Genomic DNA, 25,446 nt, shown 5'->3' on the forward strand with positions numbered 1-25,446 from the left:
GGAAGAAGGGGGAGGAGGAAGGAGGGGGAGGGAGGGAAGGGGGAGAAGGGAGGGAAGGAGAGAGCTTTCTGGATATTTTCTGTTTCAACATTTGGCAGTGTCTAATCCTTGTCTCAAGCTTGATTCTCCACCCCCCTCACACACAGTCCCACAACTTCCGGCCCTCTATCAGCAGCACCAGTATCTTAGAATGCTAATTAATATGTTTATTTTTTACAATGCTGAGAAGTAAGCCCAGAGCCTTAAGCACCCTAGACAAAGGCTGCACTAAGCCACCCTCCCCAGCCCCTTAGAGTGGTCTCCCTTCTAAGAAGGCAGATTTGAAGTTGGGAGATAGGGCTACCCTTGAAGACCAAATTATCAACACTTCTCCAGAATGGAGAAGCAGCAGATGTTCTGAGCACAAGGGTAACTCAATTCACCACCACCACCCTGTAAAAACAAAAAGCAAAAAACAGAAAACAAAACCACTGAAGTTTGCTTTGCTTAGCTTTCACATTCACTCCTCTGCCTGACTAGGTTCCAGGACGAACACAAAGCTACGTAAGTAAGATACTGAGTGAATTCAACAACTATGTGAAAGCATTCAGGCCCTGAGTTCAAGCACTAGTACCTGCAACACCCCCTTCCAGGCAACACCAACTCCCCATGCGCCAAAAACAATGTAGAAGAAATGACTGGCTGGACGTGCTCCTGATGTATTAGGTAGGGAAGATGATATGGGCCAACAAATCACAGCAACTCAAAAGTCCAGCCGCTAAGCCCTTGGCACAAATATGGATTTAAAGCACTTATTAGCACTGATCTTTAGAAGATTATTTAACTTCTACGAGGCCCACTTTCCTCCTTTGTGAAACGGAGATTAATACCTATTCACAGGTGGTGGGTGGTGTTAGATAATATTTGTAAAGAGCTTAGCAAAAGGCTTGGTGTAAGTACTTAAAGTGTAACAATAGATGCATCTGTGAATGCTAAAGGCAACCTGGATTCAAACCCACTCACCCCCGCGCCTCAGTTAACTATGCACTTTTTCCTTCCCATCTTTCAACTGCGTATTACAAATGTCTTTTTTTTTTTAAGCTGCCAGTGGCTCCCACCTATAATCCTAGCTACTCAGAAGGCTGAGCTCTAAGGATTGTGGTTCAAAGCCAGACTGGGTCCATGAGACTCATCTCCAATTAACTCCCAAAAAAGCCTAGAGTAAAGCTGTGGCAAGTGGTAGAACACTAGCCTTGGGAGGGGGGTCCCCCTCAGGGACAGACCACGACCTTGTGTTCAAGCCCCAGGACTGGCACACACACACAAAAAAACTTTTTCCAACTTAACACTGGTGAGCTCATGACTAATCCTATTACTCAGGATGCTGAGATCTGAGAATCCCAGTTTGAAGCTGGCCTGGAAGGACAAATCCAAAAGACTCCAATTAACCAACAAAACAGCCAGTAGAGCTGTGTGTGACTCAAGTGATAGAGCTGTGGCCCTGAGTGAAGAGGTGTGTAGGTGGAGTAATTTTCCCTGAGGAAAGCTTTTGAGTTCAGGGTTGAATCCCAGGGCAACTGCTCCCTACCCAAATCAATATCCCTGTCCCTGAAAGATATTCAAATTGACTTGATGTGTTAGTCGATTATCATTTAGGTCCCCATACATCCTAGATCACAAGATCTTAGCTGAAGGACTCTGTCCAAACAAAACCCTAGAGGCTGAAAGGTAAACGACTAGAAAGTCTAGTTCAAACCTTTTTAAGCAAAAACATTTATTATCGTTATAAAGGTGGCGTTACAATTACATAAGTCAGATAAAGAGTTTCTTTTTGGACAATGTAACCAGTTCTTTCATCCTCTCCCAGTTTTTCCTTCCATTCCCACCCACAAGTTATGCAGTTCATTTTCAACATAGGATCTAGTGAACACTGGTTGGCTAGTTGGTACGTTTAAGCCGTTTTGTTCCAACCTCAGTCTTGTACTAAGAAGTGATGAGGACACCATACCAGTTCTGGTCTAGCTGAAGGAGGAGGAAAAGGATGCCAAAGTCTAACTGCAAAATGTGTCAGCCTTGGGCTGGGAAGGTGGCTCAGTGGTAGAGTGCTTGCCTTGCATGCATGAGGCCCTGGGTTCGATTCCTCAGCACCACAGAAGCAAAAAAAGCTGAAAGTGGTGCTGTGGCTCAAGTGGTAGAGTGCTTGCCTTGAGCTGAAGAGCTGAGGGACAGCGCCCAGACCCAGTTCAGGCCCCACGACCAGTCAAAAAAAAAAAGTGTCAGCCTTGACTGTCCAGGCCAGCTTCCTCACCCCACCACTGAGACCTCAAGTGTCACCAGCTGTCAAGTAAAATTGTTCTTTAGGTCTGAATTCTAGAGTCTTAGGGGCTTGCTAGACAGGCCTTCTATCAAATGAGCCATGCCTCCAGCTCTAGCCCTGCAATTTTAAGCATGAAGAGTCTTTAATCCATGAAGTACATGAAGGGAACAATTAAGTACAATTAAGTAGGGGAAAGTCTTTGTGGCACTGAACTTTTGGTTGGCTCATGAAGACCTGGAGTTGGATTTTAGCAAAGACAACATTGTAAGGATGAGAACTAAATCCAGTTCCAGGTCTTCAGATGCCATCAGGCCACCTTGTGATTCAATTCATTGGCCAGGAGGAAGCTTCGCAACTGCCCACATGAGGGATTTCCCACCATGCGCTTGATGACCAAATGGGTAGTGACAAACTAGTAAACTGGGGGCAAAGAAATGATTACCTTGTGGACAGATTGAGAATACTAAGCAGGTTTAACAGAACAGGGACGGGCCCTCCCTTAAGTGAACCATTTTGAATGAAGACAGATACTTGTCCAGTAGAGTGAGGGCCTAAAGCAATCCCATGTCAGGAGCACTGTTTGAAGTTCTTTTAGACCGGTCCCTGAGTGCAATCTAAGATCAATGGTCAAAACATCCTCTTACTTCAAACTCCCAGTATCAGGGGCTTTCTTTTCAGGGAGGGGAGAGGGAAAGAGGGGTAGCAGTGGGTGAAATCAAACCTCTGTAAGGATGTTAATCCATATCCTGAAAGCAATGGCAGGCAGATCGTCTGGAATGTCTGGAATGTTCCAAGAGAGGGAGGGGGAGGAGGGCAGGGCACCAAACCAATGAAAGAAAAGACATCCTGGCAGCCCTCCCCCACTCCTCGAGGGCACATAACCCACCCTGGGAACCCACTCCAGGCCCCTCTCAGACCTCCCTTCAGAAATCCCCTAACCCTGATTAAAAATCTGAGCTGAAGCCCAGAAGGACTTTTGTCTCCTAAACCTATGGGCTGGTTTCCATTAAGTATCGGGCTACCTAATTTTTTTCAGGCCCAAAGCAACACGGAGAATTATAACCTGTGTTTCCTAGCTGTCGAACTACCTACCCGGAGGGGAACTCATTCATGCCACTAACAGGTATACCCCAGTGTGTGCCGAGAGCTCGGGAGAGCTTGTAACAGGGCCTAAGAGTTCCCTGACTCCAAACACCATTCTTTGTGAAAACTGACCAATACTTTCTTTAGTACTTCAAAGAGAAAGTATACGAAGCTGACAGTCTGGGTAGCAAGGCTCCACCCAAGTCTGGCCATTTCTCAGAGAGTTGGGCAGAAAGTAGGGATGGGTGAATCACTTGGCAGGAGAGATGGTGACAGTCATGTCTTCTGCACTGATGGGAAACTAGTGAAAAATATCAATGCCTAGAGCGCTGACTGACTCATCCGCCCCCACCCAGGCCAACTACCCTGGCTTCAGAAGACCAGATCCTTCTAAGCCAGGTGTGTTCTCTAGGTAATAGGTAACAATGCCCTAAGTGCATTCTCTGAGGCTCCAATACATCCACTGCTCAGCCAAGAAAACTCCCAGGGGTTCATCAGCTACCCCAGCTTCCAGGAGTTGAAAAAAAATCTGTTGATCAAGACAATGAAACTGCCACCGACGGCCATAAAGGCAATGGATGCACCAGACAAATGGTATTACCGGATGCCAAAAGCCCGTGGCTGTCTGGTGTCCTCTACCTGCCCTGCTCCACAGGCCAGTCATTGATCAGGCCCTGGAGGGCAGCTCAAGAGAACATATCAATTAGCTGGCGCCAGCCAGTGGCGCATGCCTGCGATTGCTAGCAACTCCAGAGGCTGGGAGGCTGAGATTGGAGGACAGTGGTTTGAAGTCACCTTGGGCAGAAAGAAAAAACAACTTCAAGACTCTCCAAAACAACCAGCAGAAAGTGGGACTGGAGGCATGGCTCAAGTGATAAAGTGCTGAGCACTTGCTTGCTGAGCAAGCAAGCTAGTCCCAGGACCAGAAGAAAAAAAGAAAATTACCATTATTCACATATTCCCCTAGATCATGGGGAATGTAAAGGGAATTGCCTAAGTGGCCATGCTCTGGAAATCAGGGATGGTTGTGGAGAGAGTGGGAACGAATACACATACCAGCTTAAGGAACCACGCAGGACGGCACAAGATTCAGGAAATGCAGGGCTGAGCACTAGGGACAAGACAGGAAGTCTCCCTGTTCCCTCTTTCACACTCGAGAAGTTTGGTTCATGTCTACAATGTCTCATGTCTCAGTTCAAAGCCAGACCCAGCAGGAAAGTCTATATCTCCAATTAACTAACAAAAAGCCAGAAGTGGAGCTATGTCAACTGATAGGAATGCTAGCCTTGAGTGAAAAAATCCAAGTGAAAGTTGAGTTGTACCCAGAATACCAACACGAAAGAAAAAAGTTTACTATCTTGCCAAAGTAACAAACCACTAAGAGCCTGAGCCAGGATTTGAACCCAAAGCCTGTCTGATTCCAGCCTCTTTGCTATGTTTTTGATGATTTGTATATGGTAAGAGAAAGCCTTTAGTCAAAGTAGTAAAAGCCTGAGGGACCATTAGAAATTCTAAGGGTACTGGCCTGCCACGTGGGACGTGGTCTACAAACTGAAACATCCCTCCTATAATTCTTTAAGTGACTTCTTCCAGCTACAGATTTTCAGACTTCTCTCTGAAAGAAGACTTTATGGAATGCCCAACACTGGCTAGTTCAAATGACATTAACATGGTATTATTGTTTTTAAATCCTATTGTGAATCATAAACTTGTTCCTCCCACAAGGTCCTCGTCCCCAGAGGGGAAGAGTACAACCTGCAATCATGCAGATGGTTTCCTTTCCCTTGTCTGAGGAATTCCTTTAAACCAAGATAGGGCCAGGCCAGTTGAAGGTAGAGCTCTTAGAGAAGCACTTAGCAGTTTTTTGGAGCCCTGCCAAGGTTAGGGTCCCAAATCCCCCGAGGGCTCTGTCCTGAACAAAGCCTGAAATTTTCCTCTTTGGCACAAGTAGGATTAAACTGGGATCTTCAGATTAGAGCCTTCAACTCCAGCCTCCCCAAATCCAGGCCTCTGCCTTCACTGGTGAAGGCTTCAAATCTCTGGACCTCAACTTCTCATCTGGGAAACATGACAGGGTCCTGTGTCCCCAGATGGGGATCAGCAGGGTGCCAGTGGCTCATCCTAGAATTCTAGTGACTCAGGAGAGGTGAGATTTGAGGACAGAGGCTTGACACCAGACGGGGCAGGAAAGTCCATGAGACTCTACAATCAACCACTAAGGAGCCACAAGTGAAGCTGTGGCTTGTGTGGTAGAGCAATAGCCATGAAAACAGCACCCAGGCCCTGACTTCAAGCCCCAGGACCAGCACTAAATAAATAAATAAATAAATGTGGCAATTAAAATGCTCAAGCTTGGTGACACAGGCCTGTAATCCCAGCACTGGAGAGGTATAGGCAGGAATTCTCAGAGTTCAAGGCCAGCACGGACTTTGTTTCTCAAAAAATACATAAATAACCTTCCATGTGTGGCTCAGGCTGCAGTCTGAGCTGCTACACTGAGCCACTGTGACTAGCAAGACTCCTGCTCTCATAGAGGTTCTGGTCCAGTCCACTGGGAGACCCCCCCCCACTCATTTGGTTTGGGATGGGAAAGAAGTGGACAAGGCTGACTGAGGTGCGGAGCACTGTCTACTAGTTCCTGCCTTCAGAAAGGAGTGATTCTGCTGACTCTTCAACAAAAGGGTCTCGTGTAACTCAAAAGTTGGACCCTCTCCAACTGTCTACCAGCTAGAAGCTTCCCTGAAGGACCAAAGGACCCACCACTGCCCCTGCCAGTAGCCCACCATGGCACCTGGGACGCAACCCTTCCTTCTCCACCCTTCTCTTTATCCATATACAGAATGCAGAGGACTTTTTTTTTTTTAATATCAAGGAAAAACTTCTGAAGAGGGCAGTCCTGGCACGCTTCAGGCAGCCAGTAGCTGAGAAAGGGGGCGGGGCTGGAGTGGGAGGAGGAGCTGGCCCCATGCCCAGGGCTCTGTGCCAGGCCGCTCCAGAGGCAGGGCTGCCAGACAGGCGGATGGGCAGGAGGGATGTCGGGTGGCTGGAGTTTAGGGATTGGGGCTAAAAAGCAATGACCTACTCTACTGGAGGTAGGTATGGGGGACTGGGCAGGACAGATGCTGCCGCCACCAAGAAAAGCATGGACCTGGAAGGCAGACATCCCTGGAACGCATCCACGACCCCGTGCACATGATCTTTTAAGTGCATGTGGCACGCGAACGGACTCATGCGCAAACAAGTAGGAAGTTGAGGACAAGTAAGGAGGAAAAGCATTGCTCCAGAAACTCAGGTCTGAACAGAACACCTCCTCTGGAGGGCTCTTCTGAGTTTAATACCAAGTCAGAGGGGAGGATCACTAACCTCACAGAACCCTAGATATGCTGGCTTGCGTTGGCACCCTCCTCCTTACTTTCTCTCTCTCTCTCTCACACACACACACACCTTATCACCAAGATCTGTTCCAGTTGAAGAAAATCAATTTCATATTTTGAGGTGAGGAGGAGAGGATGCCCTTCAAACCTAAACAATCCCAGCCCCTTCATTTCATACATGGAGCCACCGAGGCTCGGAGAAAGGAAAAAAAAAAAAAAAAGACCAGCCAAGTTGGGGGTGGATGAAAAATTCATCTCTCCAGGCCGGTTTCACCCATGGCGGTTTCTCTCTGAAGACAAGTGTTAATACACAGCAGAGCCCCATGTCAGGCGCAGGGGGAAAAAAATGCCCATATTCTGTATGGCTAAATGCATGCCAACTGGCTTTCACTGCATGCGGCTCTAATTTGGGCACAAGATTTAATTTGCTGAAGAGCTAACTACTCTATAATATGGCTGGATGGCTGTCAGAGATCTGTTAAATGGGGAAAAGGGTAGTCACCAAAAGTTCTTAGCCTGCAAAACACCAACTAGATTTAGTGTGGACAAGGAAGCAAAGGTGTGAACAAGGAGGGGGGGCTGCAAGCTAAGCCACTAAGCTCAATTCACTCATCTCTGAAATAAATGCATTGACAAGAAAGCCTGCAGGTTTTTAGGGATTTTTCCCCCCTCCCTTGCCCATCTGGGCAGTGCCAGAGAAAGCCAAAACAGAAGCTCTGGGACAGCAGATCTCTTTCCAGGCAAATTCCAAGCCTGCTTGGGCCAACTGGCACCTCCTGCTCCCCGCCCCCTCCTCCGCCCCCCCCCACCTTGCTCTATGCCTAGAATTTAGTTCTTTAACCTTAGTGTGGCTTCAGCAGACGGCTGGCCACATGGAGCTGAACAGCGGTAAGACAGAGCAGAACCAAAGAGAATCAGGAAGGTGAGGTATGTGTAAGAAACCATCAGAGCCAGGCACCTATAATCCTAGCTACACAGGAGCCTAAGATTTGAGGATCATGGTTCAAAACCAGATAGGCAGGAAAGTCCTATCTCCAATTAACTACCAAAAAGCTGTAAGTGGAGGTATGACTACAATGGTAAAGCACCTGCCTTAAGGAGGAAAAAAGCTAAAGGATAGCTAGCACCCAGGCCTTGAATACAAGCCCCAGTAGCAGCACAAAAAGAAGGAAAAAAGGAAGGAGGGGAAGGAAGGGAAGGGAAGAAGGGAGGGAGATAGAGGAAAAAAAAAAAAGGACTAGAAAAACCTAAAGGACAAGATTGGACAGTAAGTACCGGCCTGAACAATGCAGAATGCAGCAGAGCTTTCCTGGTGGAGGCAGAGATGGTGGGCCTCAGAAAAACTGCTCTTTATCCTTCTCAGGCTCACGACGGCAAGACTTTCTGGGCCCCAGGAAGGTTCATATCTACCAGAGGGAAAAGAAGTTCTCCCAGCCCTAGTGAGCTAGACAGGGGTCCCCCAGCTCTCACCCCTACTCTCCAGCTCTACACCAAGGGCAGATGTCAGCATCTCTCAGGGAAGCCTAGGAGCCAAATGGTCTGGCACCTGGCTGAGGATGGAGTTTCTGATAGGTAGAAGGCAATGTGGGCTTTGCTATGAGGGGGAGAGAGAGGGAGAGGGGAAGGAGAAAAGGGAGGGAGGGAGAGGGGGGGAGAGAGAGAGAGAGAGAGTCTCCTCCGGAGGAGCAGCAAGTGTGGAGGCCCAGCTCAAGATGGGGATGTTAAGGTGGAGTCCTCAGAAGGAAAAGGAAGCCCGACAGCCTCAGAAGGAATCAGGAATACCTGTTTCCTTTGTAAAGATGAGACAGTGACCCAGTAACAATGAACTTATCCTCAGTCGTGTTGGTGGGAGACTTAGCTGGGTATTTGGTTTGGTCTGGTGGGGCAGTTCCTACAGCTCCAGTCGTAGGAACAGAGATGCCCATCCTGAAGTCTGCCTTGGGGCGGGGCAATCGGCTTTCTCTCTCTGTGGAGGTCTTTTCTCTCTGCTGGCCCAGGGATTCTGTCTGGGTACAGCATTACCAGCACCTTCCAAGATGGCTCTCATCGACTCTGATCAGGAGGGATGGGTCTCCAAGAGGCAAGAAAGACCCAGGTCCTAGACACACAGCCTCTCCCCCAGAGAGCTGAAAAACGGAGCGGTCAGGGCAACTGAGGGGAGTGAGGTGCCTGGGAAGGAAGGGCGGCAGCAGCTGAGGGTGGGGGAGGGCTCGCAGCAGCTGAGTGGGGGGGAGGGGAGTCCTCATGAACGCGCAATTGAGAAGGCCTGAGCAGCTGAGGGGCCAGGCTTGAGCCCCACTGGGCGCCCCTTCCTCCAGCCCCCTCTCCCCTAAACCAAGGGAAGACTGGGGACTCACCCTCCTATCCCAGTGCTGGGTGGGCTGGCGCTGCTAGAGAGCCAGGAGGGGGAGGAAAGGATGCCCCCCGACCCCCTCAGCTGCAGTCTAAAATGTTCCACCCCACCCCACCCCCCATGCGCCCTGGCTACCCCAGTGGCTCTAGCCGGTCTTGCGGGGCCGACAGGCCCAGAGGGGGAGGGGACCCGCGGCAGGGGCTGCTGGGTGGGGGTGGGGACCAGGACTTTGCCCTTTGTCTCTCCCTCTCTCAACCCAGAGCCACCGGCCGAAACCCGACCCCATCCCCATCGGCGAGCCAGGAAACCAACACGGGGCAGGCTCCCCCTCCGGGGTCCTTTAGTAAATCCAGACCCGACCTCCCTGTGGTCAGGGCTGTGACTGAGGTGGTCCTGTGGGGGAGGGGGCTTCCCGCCTGCGAACAGGCCTGCAAGCATTTAAGTGGGAACCGGTTGGGGGTAGGGAGCAGGGAAGAGGCTGGAAGTGGGGCCGCAGGAGCTGGAGGGGAGAAAAGGGCCCGGGAGGCGGCATTCCTCAGAGACAGGAGGCTGGGCTGGGGAGGCGGCCTCCCACTGAGAAGGCTGCCACCAAGGGACTGGGAGCTGGACAGGGGGCCCAAGGGCCGGCCTAGCCCTGGAGAGGCCAGGTGCCCAAGGCCTTGCACAAGATCTAAAGACCCTGGCCCCCATGGAAAGTAGGGCATCTGGGGAATAGAATGACTGTACTGGTCAGCCCTATGAGATGCCATCAAGGCACCTTGGCTGGGTACTTTTGAAGTTTACAAACACTCTCTTAGGAACCTTGAGCCTTTCTCCGTGGGAGACAGAAGGTGATTTCCATTCTATGGGTCATGTGACTACTAGCCCAGGATGACCGGGGAGGGTCAACACTGTGGGGCCTGCTTCACTTGCTAGGTTTCTTGCTCCTGGAAAACTAACGTGTGAAGCATGAACTAGGGTGTAACAAAGGTCACTTCTTTGTCCCTTTCTGCAGAGAGATGGGGGAGGAAGCATCTCATTCCTGGCCCTACCCTATAAGCTCCATTTTCCCCTGGACTGAACCCAAACAAAAGAGGGGGGGGAAAATCAGCCAAAACCTCTAGCCCTCCCTGGTCCCTTCCAAATGTGACACGGGGTGGTAGTTCTTAAAATTCAAAATAAGGCTGGGTGCTGGTAGCCCAAGCCTGTAATCCTAGCTACTCAAGAGGCTGAGATCTGAGGATCAGAGTTTGAAAACAGTCTAGGCTGGCAAGTCCCTGAGACTCTCATCTCGAATAAACTACTCAAAAAAGTTGGAAGTGGCTCTGTGGACCAAGTGGTAGAACACTAGCCTTGGGTAAAAGAAGCTCAGGGACAGCGAGCGGCCAGGCCCAGAGTTAAACTCCCCCTCCCTCCAAAAAAATCCAAAGAAGGGCTGTGTGTGGCTCAAGTGGATGAAGACAAGCTGAAGCTGGGAGGTCAAACCCCAGCACTGAAAATGAGGGGAGGAACCCTCACAGTACCTACCCAGCTTACTTATGCGGCTTCTGGAAATGGAGAGGATCCAGGTTAGGATAGAGACCCAGTGACCCCAGATCCCACCACTCACACAGGTGGGGAAAAGGCAGGCTATGCCTGGCCCCTGCCTTGCTACCCCCTTTCCCACCTGGCTGCCCACTCATCAGAGAAGGGGGGGATCAGTCCAAACACCTCCAGTCCTTCAGCCCACGGAGGAAGGAGGAGCAATGCATGCTGGTTATGTTTTCATTTGCTAATGATTATGCACCCTAATAAAGCTCAGGAAAAGACAGCCCCCAGTGAGGGTCACCACCAGGCTTCACCTGTGAGAGAGCTTCATCTTCAAGATAAAAGGCCCAGATGGAAGCCCTTGGCTGAGTGTGCACACCAGGTAGAGAGCCACACTAAGCGTTGCGGCCTTGGGTACAATGAAAAAAAATAAGATTTGGGGTTCTTTGGGGACTTGAGTGAAGTAATATGGCCAAGCTCTACAGAGAGATATTCAAAAACCAAGCTAGCAATAATTGTAGAAGGTTCTTCTGTCACAGGCCTAACAGCACAGATGCTGAGAGAAATAAAACGGGGATCTGAGCCCTACCTATAACTTCTCTCCACTGAATACCAGGAATTGTCTATCCACAAATAGCTGCCAGTTCTCAGGGCGCTCCTTCATCCACTCCTGGGTGGTTTTTGTTTGTTTGTTTTGTTTTTTTTCTGCTTAGCCTCCAAAACCCAGGTTAGCTGCTCCCTTCCACCTTCCCAAGCCACAGCTCCAGGGTAGGTGTGCCTCGCCCCAGAGAGCATAAAGCCCCCAAAAGCTCCTGGCAACCCCACAGCTTTCCTGGATCTAAAGGGAAAACACTGGAGGGCAAGGACTTTGTCCCGAAACTCCCTGGAAGGGAGACCAGGCCAGCTTCCCCACCCTGAAAAGCAAACCCTTTCGAGCTAAAATCCAATACATAAAATAGCTAATACAGGGAGGCGTCAGGCAAAGGTTCCCTTTTTAGTTAGGATAAAGAAGTCTCCACCATGTTGGCAACTGCAAAACCAACAATGGTCTTTAAAATGCCAGGTTCTTTTTGTGGTTGCATTGATGGGAAGCCGGTAGCCCAGCTCTGAGTCACCTAAACCCAGAAATTTGAGAGCAGCAACCTATCTCAAAAATAAAACCAAACAAGGACAAAAAGAAAAGCTTAAAACTTTTAAGGGAAAATTAGGTCTTTCTCCATCCACCCTAAGACCAGTGGTTCCCTTGTTCCTTGTTTTATTTCTACTATCTAGTAAAGAAAATGTCATGTAACAGTAGACTCTTAACAGTAAAAATGAGTACGTACACAATGCAAGGTGCCAATCTGTGCCCTAATATGCAAATTAACCACCAATACCACCTTGCTATTTTCTGTCAGGGATGTTGGAATTTTGGGTTTTTTAATTCTTTAATGGCCAATAACTGAGTGGTAAATAAATTTCATACACACACACACACACACACACACACACACGTAAAAGTTGCTGACAATGGAAGTTTTTTTTCCTTTGAAGAGGAAAGCAAAGACGCTTGGGACTAGATAGGTAACATTCCTGCAGCAGTCAGAAGTGGAAAGGAAACTGCTCATTCAGGATGGCCAGCAAGACAGGAAAAAATAGAAAAGTAAAATGAAGATTATCTCACAGAGATACACAGGACTTGTGAAGACCAGTCTGCCTACCCTCAGAGCTCATTCTGCAATAACCTTGGTACATAATTCTAAAAAGTGGGGATACCTCTAAAACTCTTCTAGGGAGCTTAATCAGCTAAATTTTTCTTCCTTTTTCTTCGGGTGCTAGGAATCAAGTCTAAGGTCTTGGACATGCTAGACAAGCTCTCTACCACAGAGCCTGACTTTTCTTCCTTTTACATGAAGTTATTGGAATGGACATGAATCTGGGGGCTTGGGATATAGTTCAGTAGTTGAGTGCATGCCTAACAAAAACAAACAAACAAAGAAAAAGAAGTCTGCTGCTATGGCCCCAGCCAGTACAGGAGTTCTGCAGGTCCTTGAATGGAACACATGGGATCCCATGAAGTATCATCTTTTTTTTTTTTTTTTGGTGGTTGTGGGGCTTGAACTCTAGGCCTGGGAGCTGTCCCTTAGCTTTTCAGCTCAAGGTGAGCGCTCTACCACTTGAGCCACAGTGCCACTTCCGGTTTTAAGTGGTTTATTGGAGTGTAAGTGTCTCACGGGCTGCCAGTGCTGCCAAGGAACCATGATCCTCAGATCTCAGCCTCCAGAGTAGTTAGTATTACAGGCTAGTTAGGATTACAGCCATGAGCCACTGACATCCAGCTATCATCTTTGCTTTTTAAGCCAGTGGCTCATGCCTGAGCTACTCAGGAAGTTCAGATATGAGGATTGAGGTTCAAAGCTAATGGGGCAGAAAAATCCATGAGACTCATTATTTCCAATTAACCAGCAAAAAGCTGGGAGTGGAGGTGTGGCTCAAGTGGTAGAGTGCTAGCCTTGAGTGGAAGAAGCTAATAAGAAAGAATGGAAGAGTGCACCGTGGTCCCAAGTTCAATCCCCTGGACCAGCAAAAGGGAAGGAGGGGAGTAAGGCATAGCAAGTGGTCTCCATTATTGTTACATTTCTCCTCCCAAGTGATTTAGAGACCTCCGAGGTAAAGTGGAATAAATGTATGGAACTCCGGCAAGTTCACTTCAGCCAGCAGCCCCCATTTCAGTTCCTTTCTCCCCTCATTTTCTCCTCTTCAGAGAACCTAATGGGAAGTTGATGAGCCCCAAGCAATTCCAAATTCAACACATATCACTCTGCATAAACTAATTGTAAAACCCTTTATAGTAGCTGATTAAAGTCACAAGCCTGTTAAAGGGCCAGAAACCACATCCGGATTGGAAGCCCTTCTCCCCACCCCATTCCTTGGTCCTTAGCTGGGGCTCAGGCAGAAGCTCTGTGTGTGTGTGTGTATGTGCATCTGTGTGTACATACACTCCTGTGTACATGTGGATGCTTGCCTTGAGCAGAGAGGGCTGAAAAGAGGAAATGGCATGGAAGTGGGTTCTGAGTGCACCTTTGGGAGCTATTTGCTGACCAGGGAACCAGAGAGATGGAATGTAAGGTAACTATACAAAAGCAGAGGAAGGAAGAAACAATATTTTCAGTCACTTCCTGGCCATCCAGAAATTCACAATTCCTGAATGCCTATCTTGTTGGCAGACTAGAAACAGAACATTAATTAAGATCCACATACCTTTCCCCCACCCACCCTACCTATCCCCAGTCGGGTAAGAGAAGCTGCTCTTCCTTAGAACCCCAAACGGACTCATCTCAGTCCCTATCATCCTGAATTTTTACTACACTTTTCTCAGCTAATGACTTAGGTCATCTCCCCATGCCCCAATGTCTCTCTCCTACATGCACCTTTGAAACTACAGCCTGAGACTTTAGCTAGGAATCTGCTCCAACCTCAGGGTGTCAGGGAACATAAAATGAAAGATCCAATTCTACTGAACAACCTAGCACTCTTCAACCTGCTTGTCTGATCTCTCCAGGCCTTCTGTTGGGAGATGATGGATGAGATCTACTAGAAGGATCCATGACACAGGGTTTCTGGAGAGTTGCGGGAATGAGCTTCATTTATCTCCCTCTTGCTAAAGATGGCTTTCCCTGGCTGGTGCTCAAGGGGTACAGTAGTTGTCTAGAAAGCAAGAGGCCCTGAGTTCAAATCCCAGCACCAAATAAAGTAAATATCTTCTTTTCATATCATCTTATACACAGAACCCTTACAACATTCATAACCATTATTGACCCACATAAAATACATGCCAAAGACAGCCCTAGGCTACTTATTATAACTCTGTTTTGGAAGGAAGTTCTGAAGGAAGGGAGGGAGGGGGAAAAGGAGGTAAGGAGGAAGGGAGAGAAAAGAGGGAGGGAAAGAAGGAAGGAAGGGGGGAAGGAAAAGAAACAAAGGAAGGAAGCCAAAACACCCTAATCTGATACCTTAGATAAGTATCCAAGCTTCCACACATAGTACAGAAAAGACCAAAGACAAGGTGTATGGATACATTTTCAAGTGCCTGGGTATTTCTTCAGTTCCAGTTCTCCTGGAGGAGCATGGGGTGGGGCAGAGAACTGTAAAGGATGACCAGAGGACATATATTCTACAATGCTTAGCACCACTTTGCAGTTATAGAAACTGAGGTCTTCCTTTATTTATTTATATTTGGAGCCAGTACTGGGGCTTGAACAGAGAGCCAGAGTGCTCTCCCTTACTTATTTCCAGTTAAGGTTGGTGTTTTACCACTTTAGCTAGTTAATGAGAGCTCTTGGACTTTCCCACCCAGGCTGGCTTCAAACCATAATCCTCAGATCTCAGCCTCCTGAGTACCTAGGATTAGGGGCCTGAGCCAGGAGCACCCAGCATGCTTTTAAAACACTGACTCATCCGGAGGAGGGTGAGCAAGGCAGGGGAAGGGCAGGTCATAAGACCAATCTGACCTGATCTCCCAGAGCTTCCTCCCACCTGGAGGCCTGAAGAATTTTGAATGATTCTTATCCTCACCTCCGGGGAAACATACATTAACTCACAGAGATAACCCAACATTCTTGGATCCCCTGAAACCATCTTTACAAGTGGAATAAACTCATCTTTTACAATTTCTAAACCCTTGGGTTCAATCCCCAGCACCACAGAAATAAATGTTCAAACTTCTGATTTTTCTAATTTCTTCTCTAAAACCCTCACGTCTGTCCAATCAGCTAAACCAAATCATATGATTCTATATTGCTCAGCTTCACAGTTTACACTGGTTTAAAAAAAAAAAAAACAGGTGAACTTAAAATTTTAAGCTCATAAATTCTCCTTTAGCCCTCTTTCCCTAAGGAAATATAAAAGACTGACCCCCAAATCCGTAAAACAGAAGGCAAAGTGGAAATGGCCCACTTACCTTGTCTTCTCTGCTGAGAGAAAATTTCCCTACCACCCTGGTCCCAACCCATGAGCAAAATTCCAGATAGTCCTTTCTATTTGTTTAATCATTAGACTTGTCCCAAGGAGTCTTGCAAATATCTAGGCAATCTAGCCCAAAAATTCTTTTCATCATCCAGCTGTATTTCGTTCTAAAGCTGGTTATGGATAGCCAGCCTTGCTCCTGGGAGCTGAACTTGAGTAGCAAGCAAGACTACATTTCTGATGGTGTTTGTTACATCTCAGGACATTGTCATGAGGTTTTCTCTCCAGCTGTATGTATCACAATTATGAGGTCCAGACCACTTTCCCCCATGTATTACTCATAATTAACACATTTTATTTCAGAAGTCTCAATTTAAGTCTGATGTATTTACTGCAAACCTTCTATGGTGTAAAGGTAGGAAAGAGGTCTTACTTAGAAAGCTAAGTACTAGCATGACCCTTTCTCTACTGCTGACAAGTATGTAGTCCTCTTTAAATAAAGCCTCAAGAACCATGCAAATTCTACTGGGACGGAGTGACTAACTGTGGACTGATTGCCTTCCTGCTGGCAATCCATTCTTGCAACCATGTTTCTCCTAGCTTCTAAGATCATTTCTAGCCAAACCAAATTTTCTCATAACCAAATGAGCACCCACTGTGTTGAGTGCCTATTTTTTCAGACCCTTTCCTTCTGGTTTTGTTTAGAGAAGGTTTTCAAAGGTATAGGAGAGAAGAAGGGAAAATGGGAATGGATGGGAGCAAACATTTTCTAACAAACATCCAGAAAGCTCCTCAAAGACTCCACCAAAGCCAAAGGGAAAAACCTGTTGTCTGTGGTGTACCCATTGAATAAAATGGATCCTTCCAAGCCTTCGTTTTTACTCTGCCTTTTGGATGTGCAGCCAGCCCATTCTGTAAAAATTACCCATTATATAAATGGGCACTGTTGACTTTTGAAGGTCTCCTTCCCCAGGCTAAGGGGCCCCAGCTTCGGAGAGAGAAGGCTCCGTGCACCTCCATTTTCTCTCTACCTCTCATTTTTCTTCCCTCCCTCTCCTCATTTCACTCTGCTTTGCCTCCCCTGGCCTTTGCCTTAGAATGGAAAGGTCTTAGGAGGGATCTGTGGCCCCGCAGAGGAAGGCGCGGGACGTTTGAGATCTAGTCAGGCCAGGGAGGGGCTGGGTCTTGCAGCACGAGGGAATCTCGGGGTTCTGGGAAAGAAAGTCGGGGAGGGGGGAGCCTGCAAGCCTGTCTGCGGATGTTTTTGGCCAGGGGCAGGCTAAAAAGGCGGAAGGTGGACGGAACTGCTCCGAAGGCGGCCCCTGGGCGCGGACGCATGGCGGAGATGGCCAGAACGGGGCGCGCCAGCAGGGAAAAGCCCAGTTTGGGGGCTCTCCGAGAAGAGCCCCAAGCGCAGTGGTCCCTCCACACGCCTTTTTTTTTTTTTAAGGGGAAGGGAAGGCGGCCAACTCCAAAAGCCAAAATAGCTTTGACAAGCGCTGTCTCCAAAACCTAGTGTCCACACGGGGCACAGACTCAACTTCTCTCTTAAAGGGAGGCGGGAAGTCTCTCCCCATCCGCCTTTTCCCCCAACTCTCCCTTTTCTTTAACACTCCCAGCTCCAAATCTAAACTGTATTTTCTGGAAGACCTTAGGCATGTTTTTAGGAATCTTTCAAGAAAATGGGGAGTGAACTAACAAGACTGAATTTAAATTGTAACTGCTGGGAAAACGTCAGTTCTACCAAAGCTTTGAGTTCATTTATTAATTAGAACGACAACAATCAATAAACCTAGGACCCAAAGATAATTTCTTCACAAACTCTGTAAACTTCAACAAATGGGCACTTGAGTCAGACTCAGCTAAGCCTTCTGAAATTCCAAAAACTGTTTCATAAATGTTTATTTATCAATGCTATCTTTGTCAAATGACTTGTTCTAAGTACAGAATAAACTCTTTTGGGGGGAAAAATAAGGTCCCACACACATAAAATAGATTCAAATAATATATATTAAGGTTATTTTAAAGGTCCAGGAGCTCAGAATCTTTGAAACAAGATTCTTTCAATTGTGAATGTTAAGACTTTTCATCTCTGAAACATGATTATAAGAATGTTTTGCTTTTCCACCGAAAGCTGTGCAATGAGAAACTATACATCTGGAATAGTTAACTATACTTGAAATAAGTTAGTGATGGGAATCATAGTTCTTCCCCTTCGTTACTAAAAGAGCTCTCCAGGAGTAACCATCAAGAGTAAAATTTCATCTTTCAAGTCAGAAAATCAGGGGTTTTGGAAAACTGCAAGGCTTCCAAAAGACAAATAACAATTAGGAAGTCTCATCTTAAAATGCTGCCCACCAGTAGGGCACCAGTGGCTTATGCCTGTAATTCTAGCTACTCAGGAGGCTGAGATCTGAGGATCACAGTTTGAAGCCACCCTGGGCAGAAAAGTCCATGAGACTCCAAGAAACTACTCAGAAAAACCCGGAAGTGGCACTGTGGCTAAGTGGTAGAAGAGTAGCCTGGGGCACAAACAAGCTCAGGGATAGCACCCAGGCCCTGAGTTCAAGCCCCAGGACCGGCAGAAAAATTTTAAAAATGCTGATCACCTAATGAAGAAAGCAAGGTTATTTTCTAGTAATGAGGAAAACTCAGTTTATGAATTCACAAAGTTTAATTTATAGGTTGAACTGAATTAGAAAAAAGGAACCCGAATATCCACCCTTTCTCCTAAAAGGAATAAGGCTCAACTATCTTTACCTGTATTAAAAAAAAAAAAAAACCTGGAAAACAAATATTTTCGTAAGTCATAAATTGTTTCTACTTTAAAGTTACTTTTTAAATCCTGTTCCTATGTATGTGTGCATGTTCTGCTTTATAAGAATTATTAACTCTTTGTAATTTAGATTCTAAGCCATAAACTAGAACCACTCAAGTAAAAGCACCTGAAAATCTTAATCTGGTTTTTTTCACTCCCTTTTTAAGCCTCCCTTCTTTCATTTCAGCTCTAACTCTTGAGGCTTGGATTTTTGTCTGGTTGGTTGTTGTGTTTCTTTTATGAAATGCAAAAACCTATTGAAGGGAAAGAAAAAGTTCTAGCTTGTCTTGAAAAGATTTGGTGATCCAACTATTCAGAGTCTCTAATAAATAACTTTTAACAAATAAAATTGCAGATTATTTTCTGCAAACTTAAAGCAGATTTTTTAAACTACTAACCAAAAAAAAAACCAGTAAGATCAAAATCAAGTCAGAACACATTCTCTTTTGAAAGTTTCAAACCTCTATGAATGGATATGAGAATAATTGTCATTTTAATAGTTGGAAGTTTAGGACATTTTAAGTCAAGGTAAAGGGGAAGAACCACCCTTAACCTGGGAATTAAAGAAAAAAAATCACCAAGCTTAAAATTACTTAAGTTCAATACATTTCACCTAGAAAAATGCAGGGCATCTTTCATTTTTTAAACCTTAACACCTTTTATTTTGATAACACTAGCTGACAACAAATACACTATCTTAAAGTCACATTCCTCCAGAAAAAGGCATACCTCTGTGACAAGTGCAACAAGTTTAATTTCTTAAAAAGTCAGTCAATTGTGGGCCAAGAATGTGGCTTAGTGGTAGAGCGCTTCCCTAGCATACATGAAAAGTCTGGGTTTGATTCCTCAGTACCACATAAACAGAAAAAGCTGGAAGTGGCACTGTGGCTCAAGTGGTAGAGTGTTAGCCTTGAGCAAAAGAAGCTCAGGGACACTGCCCATGCCCTCAGTTCTGAGTTCAGGCCCCAGGACTGGCAAAATAGTAATAACAATAATGAATAAATAAATAAACAAAAAGGTTAAATCATTCCTGAACTCACTAAATCTGCTAAGGTGGCACCACCTCAACTACTCTTCAGTCTTTCAGAAGAAAACCAACTCTCCAAAATTGCTTTTGGGTTTTCTCCTAAAACCAAGCTTTGACAGTAAATATATACAAATTCTCAATTAAAAGTCAAAATTGTTAACCAAATTCCAACCCTGGTTAAAAGAGGGGTTTGGAAAGGTTAATAGTGAATTTTAATGTCACAAATTCTTAAAACTCAGGTCTGTTGTTTTCAGTTTAAATATAATATTCAGTTTCTTGAACCCTTAGAAATGTATAAATTATACTTATCAAAGAGATTCAAAGTGAGAACAAGATATATTAATACTTTTAAGTCAGTACTCCTCAAAGGTACTTCTGTAATATTTTTTTTAATTTGATTTCTCCTCTTTAAAGAAACAGGAACATTCAGGTAACTGAATTTTTATGAGACTTTTAGAAATTTAAATCTCAATTCATTTGGATCTGAGTGTATCACGAAGAGTTCTGTTTGAAATAGTGAAAACACAAGAATACACTATACACCAAATACATGGGCGCAAGTTGTTAATTTGGTTTGGAATGTTACTCACAATGAACTAACTAGTTTCTCTTCTGGATAGCCATGAGATTGAAAAGCCAGTAACAAATTCAACTGAAGGAACGAGAGACAGACTGAAAACACATACCACAACATGCTTCCCCCAAGAACACAAAATGATAGAGCAAACTCACTTAATGAAAACAAACTCTTTCTTTTTTAAAATCCTGGGACTTCAAAAATTGATTCATGCTAGAAAAATGAAGTCCTTTACCACCAGTACATCCCAAAAAAAGAAAGAAAAAGGCAATTGACTCAATGTTTGGACTCAAAAATGATTTCAGGAAGGGGCTGAACACACAAAAGATCTAATTTAGTATGGGTGTGGAAAGGGAGATTTTTTTTTTTTTCAAACCCAGTCTTCTCACAAACCCCCTCCCCACTCCAACTCAAAAGAGCCCTCAGTGCTGCATTTTGGAGGGAACACACAGCCTAGAAATGGCTTAAAAGCAAGCAGATGGTTTGAGGAAAAAGCTCCATAAATACAGGGCACCATGAAAATTAAAATATAAATGTTTTGAGTTCCATTTCATCACATTTTGCTATTTCACATGCTTTACTCGCTTCATTCCCTTTAAAATTTAAACCATCCAAGAGGAAAAGAAGAAAAAAATGTCCACATATCTTAGACTTCCACTTAGAGGTATATCTCATCAGCACACAGTTTAAAATTCAACTATCTAGGTTCTTCCCTGTATATCTACTGTTATCAATACATTTGTTTCTCATTCTATCTCCAGGAAATGTTTCAAAATAATAAGACTTTTTTGTTTCAACTTTATTGCTTCTTTACCTCTAACTCTGCCTTTCCAATAACAGAATATTCCAGGCATTTGAGGTTAAATAACAAGTTCTAGAAACATAGTAACCAAACACATCGATCATCTATAAACACAATAGTTCCTAAGTTACTAAAATATCTCCAAGCTAAACCAATGAACAAATTATCTCCAGTTAAACTCCCTAGATTCTTTCGCCTCCTCCTACCCCACACTTCATCGTCCCACCCAGAAATGGCCAGAAACTGTTCGGAAATACATCGTTTTTCTGTTAAAAAAAAGGGGGGGGATTCAAAGATTTACTGAGTTTGTTCTCAACTAGCAAAAACTGTTCTGTCAACATGTTTAAAGTCTGATGTGAGAAAGGTTGCTTTTATTTTCCAGCCAGAGTTCAACAAAAATTTCAGAGTTCAATGAAGAGTTGAAAACCATGAATTTTGGGGAAACATGTTGGAAATACCCCATTTTGCTGAAGGGAGAAGATAAGTGTATTGGCTGGCGCACACACGCACGCGCGCGCGCGCCCACACACACACACACAACCATTCATCCACGGAGTTCTAGACCCTCCAAAGAGCCTCAGCTCACAGCCTGAACACAAAGCTCTCATCCCAGATGGTCCCCTGGTAACAATGGACGGAGGGAGTGGGGGTGGGGGGGCTCGACAAGGATAGTACAGCTAAAGCATATTCGTTGCAAAAACCAGTTGGGGAGGGAACAATGTAAGATGTGAGGGACTGGGGCTAGGAGTCTGTGGGGGTAAAAAAAATTCCTTATACTGTTGTAGAAATATAAATAAATACAAGCATAGGGGGATGGGGGGGAGGGGACCGGGACAGGAAGCTCATTCTACATCTCCTAGGGAGTAGAAAAGGACTCCCCCAAATCCATATAATTAGGGTGGGAAAAATCAGAAAATGAGGCCTGCTAGGAACTTGCAAGAATCGTCCTCGTCATGAGTTTGAACTCTTCAACTATTTTAAGCTTCCCCCTACCCAGGGGGATGGGGGGAATGGCCCCACACTTTGAACTCCACAAAAGATTCGGCTCTGATTTATTTCTCTTTAATTTCTCCAAGTAGCATCTTTTAGTCTACACCAGCCTCAACTATTTTTTTTTAAGTAAGCTTTAAACCACCCATTACAAGATCTTGGCCAATCTTCCCTCCCAGCCCCCAACATCCGGATTGGGGGTGGGAAGGCAAGTAATGAGTTTCTTTCACTGGAGATGTTATGGACCCCAGAATACAGCTTCTCAGCCTTAAACACCCCCCTTCAATCCCCCCCTCACACACACACCCCAGAACTCTTTCCTACCTTTGTTTTTTGGGGACAGAGTGCTCAATCTCTAGGCGTTTTCCTTGCAGTTCCACTTTCCCTAAAGATTAAAAGAAAAAAAAATGAGTGAGTGCTTGTGGGGGGGGGGGCACAGAGGGGGAAGGGGACACATAAGCTACTTGGGATTTCAGATCTTGCAGGGAATGCAGACCGTGGCTTCCCCGCCTGGGTGGGCAAAGGTTGCCTGAGAAATTGTGCAACCTTATAAATTCATTCTTTCCTTCATTTTTTTATTTCTCTTGTGCTTAACCACGGATCCGGGCTAGGTGCACAGATCACTGGGAGCCCCATTTGGGGAAGGTGTGAGCGCACCGCCTCTCTGGCTCCCAGATGTGTGGAGAAGGCGCCAGGAGAAGGCACCCCATTTTCTCAGCAAGTGGGGTGGGGAGTGCCGAATTCAACTTTTCTTTTTCTGTGGGACCATGGAGGGTTCCGGGCGTTGGGGCGGTCGGGAAGCGGGGGGGACCTGGGGGGAAGCGGAGTCGGCCCCTCGCCGCCACCGCGCGCGCTTCCTGGCCCAGCCTCGGCGTCTCGCGAAACAGCATGGCGACCCGGCGCCACCGCGCCACCCCGCTCACGCCCCACTTTCAAATCAAAATGGCTCAAGCCCCGGTCCTGGGCGGGAGGCGGGAGCCCCTTACTCTCATGCCCTGCCTGAGGGCTGCAGTCTCCACAAAAAAGCGGGGAGATTGGAGAGAATGTGGGACCCCCTCCACGCCTGGGAAGGCCTAGGCATAAGGGAGAGGTGGGGTATCCATGGTGGGGGGGGGCGTCCAGTGGCGGATAGGGAGGGGCTGGACGTGGAAATAACGCCCCGGTAGGGATCTAGGTGCCCTTAAAGCCACCCCCCCAGTACTGCCCAAGGGGGGGGCTTACCGCCCCGTCGAGGTGGAGGGGAAGGGAAAGGGAAACCCCGAGCTGGTAGAGGTGGATAGGAGACATCCCGAATATTTCCGTGCGGGGAGGATGGGTGGGGGCGTCGAGGGAGGTGGGCGCAGCCCCCCGCAGACGGGGGGGAGGGTGGAGAGGAGTTGGCGGGCCCGGCGAGCGGAGGTGCGGGTCTCCCGTTGTTCCGGGATCTCGCCGTGGTTTTTCCGGGGAGGTGGCTGCACGCTTACCCGAGAAAGTTTCGATGGCCTTCATCGCCCAGTGCTCGTCCGGGCAGTCCACGAAGGCGTAGCCGGATTTCACCAAGAACTGGCCGCTGTAGGAGATCTTGTGTTCCGCAAATACTTTCTCCAAGTCGGCGGGGGTCACGCTCTCGTTCAAGTTGCCGATGTAAAGCTTGTTCATGGTGGCGACGGTGCGGGGCAGGACGCGGTCCCGGGCAAGGCCGAGCGGGGAGCGGGCGCGCGCGGGCGGGCGGGCGGCGAGCCTCCTAGGCCGTGAGGCAGGGGAAGGCCGGTGGCAAGAACCGCAAACTTTCTTTGCACCCCACCCCTGAAGTTGTCCGGAGCTCGGGGCGGGGAGGACGGCCGGAGGGCGCGCGGGGGTCGCGGCAGAGTTCGGCGGGGAGCTCGGCGGGGAGGGGGGGCGCGGGGGGAAGTGCCCGCGACGCGCTGGGGAGGCGGAGGACGAAGCGCGACTCTCCTTCCCTTCGGTCCGAAACCCCTCGGAGCGGGCTGGTGTGTCACGTTTCTCCACGGCCGCCCAGGCGCCGCCTCTAAATAAAATCGACTTGAAAAAAAAAATGGAGCGGAAAAAAAAAAGACTAAGCCACGTGGTGACAGCCCCCACCCACCCAGCCAGAAAAGACCCCCGACGCCGCCGGGCCCCACGGCCCCCGCACCCGGCCTAGCCCAGCAACCTGGGGGGGGGCACTGCATCCCCAGGGTAAAGTGGGACCGCGGGGACCGCAGTCCCCGTAGAGCTCCGCGCCCCCTCCCTCTTGGCGAGAACCTGGCCCCTAGGGAAGCGCCCCGCCCCCACCCATCCTCCTACCTCAACCTGGACCCGGGGCGCGAGCGGAGCCCCAAATCTCCCCAGTCTGTGAGAATAACGGGGACGGTTATGTTATAATTATTATTATTATTCGTTCTGGGGGAGCTGGGTTGCCCACTCCACCCCCATAAACTGCGAGCGACTGACAGGCGGGGGACGGCGGAGATAGACAAAGAGAAGCCGAGGACTCTGGGGTCTTCTGGAAGGGGTCGCCCGAGCCGGCGGTTTAAAAAGAAAAGCGCCTTCTCCCCCCCCCCAGATTCCTAAGTAGGGGCTCTCCGCCCACGTCGCCACACCCCCCAGGAGGCTTCCCCCACCCCCGCCCCTGGACTCTGGGACCCCCCCCCACGAGCTTAGGACCAAGAAGCTGGGAACGTTAGGGAGGGCGGCGGAGAATCGAGGACCCCCTGGCAATCGTGTTTCTGTATCCTCCTCCCCACTAGGAAGGATGGCTCGCGCCCTGATTCCAGCTATTAAATGACAACCTTCTCAGGGTCTGGGGGAGCCCAAAGCCCCGGCCCGAGACGACCCCAGGATACCGGGTGGGAGAGAAGGACGATGGGTGGTCGCTGGGGCTAACCCGAGCAGACCAAACGGGGAAGTCTCAGGGAGGGAGTGACCGGGTGGGGATCCGAAAGATTTCCCCCCTTTCCCCACCCCCGTGCGGGGGCAGACAGGTGGAGCCCCCCACCCCCGCACCCGCTCCAACCGGGACACCGGCTGCAGCTCTGCGGGCGCGGGGTTCGGGTCTCAGAACTTTGTTGGGGCTGCGGTGCCGGGCCGGCCCGAGCGGGGGCGGAGGGCGGGGGCCGGCGAGGCCCCGCCCACGTCCCCAGGTCAGACCCGCGGGGGGAGGGGGCGATTTCCGCTCAGCGCTCGGAGGAGCGAGGGGCGGGAGCTCGGGGGAGGGGGCGGCGGCCCCTCCCCCGCTCGTTCCTGGGGAGGGGGAAGCGGATCCGCCCAAGTCCCTTCTCTGAGCTCGGACCAAACTCAATCTGGATCCTCGGGCTCCGCGAGCCCGAGGGACCCTCACCGGGCAAGGGGCGACACGTGGGCGGTCGCAATCCCCCTCTTTTCTGGGCAGTGGGGGAGGGGGCGACGCGCGCGCTTCGGAGTCCCCGAGACGCGCTGGAGCGCGGGACGCGCGCTGCACCCGCAATCCCGGGATCCCCGGCCCGGCGGCGGGCGAAGCCAACGAATTTCTAGTGGCAGGGGCTGGGAATGGGCCAGGGGGTGGCGGGGAGCGCAGCCCCAGGACCCCGGAGCCCCCTCGGCCAGCGAGCCAGGAGAAGAAGAGGGTCCACCCGCTAGGGAGCTGCAGACGCCCCGAGGTGGGCGCGTGTTGGATCGTCCTCGGGGTCCGCGGGAGGGGGAGATGGTTCCACGGCGG

The 25,446-nt window shown here is 48.4% G+C and overlaps 1 protein-coding gene across 1 annotated transcript in view; it reads right to left on the reverse strand.

Moving 5' to 3' along the window:
* Nucleotides 1-23,408, reverse strand: part of Igf2bp1 (insulin-like growth factor 2 mRNA binding protein 1) — a 38,271-nt gene extending 14,863 nt beyond the window's left edge. The window contains exons 1-6 of the mRNA XM_013036795.1: nt 23,234-23,408; nt 22,095-22,155; nt 15,433-15,463; nt 14,841-14,845; nt 11,096-11,117; nt 6,563-6,605 (exon numbers count right to left, since the gene is read on the reverse strand). Of these exons, the coding sequence (XP_012892249.1) occupies nt 6,563-6,605; nt 11,096-11,117; nt 14,841-14,845; nt 15,433-15,463; nt 22,095-22,155; nt 23,234-23,408 (337 nt within the window). The remainder of the gene's footprint in view (nt 1-6,562; nt 6,606-11,095; nt 11,118-14,840; nt 14,846-15,432; nt 15,464-22,094; nt 22,156-23,233) is intronic.
* Nucleotides 23,409-25,446: the final 2,038 nt, after the last annotated feature.

The sequence above is a fragment of the Dipodomys ordii genome, unplaced genomic scaffold (assembly GCF_000151885.1).
Source record: "Dipodomys ordii isolate 6190 unplaced genomic scaffold, Dord_2.0 Scaffold7, whole genome shotgun sequence".
In the NCBI taxonomy this organism is placed as follows: Eukaryota; Metazoa; Chordata; class Mammalia; order Rodentia; family Heteromyidae; genus Dipodomys; species Dipodomys ordii.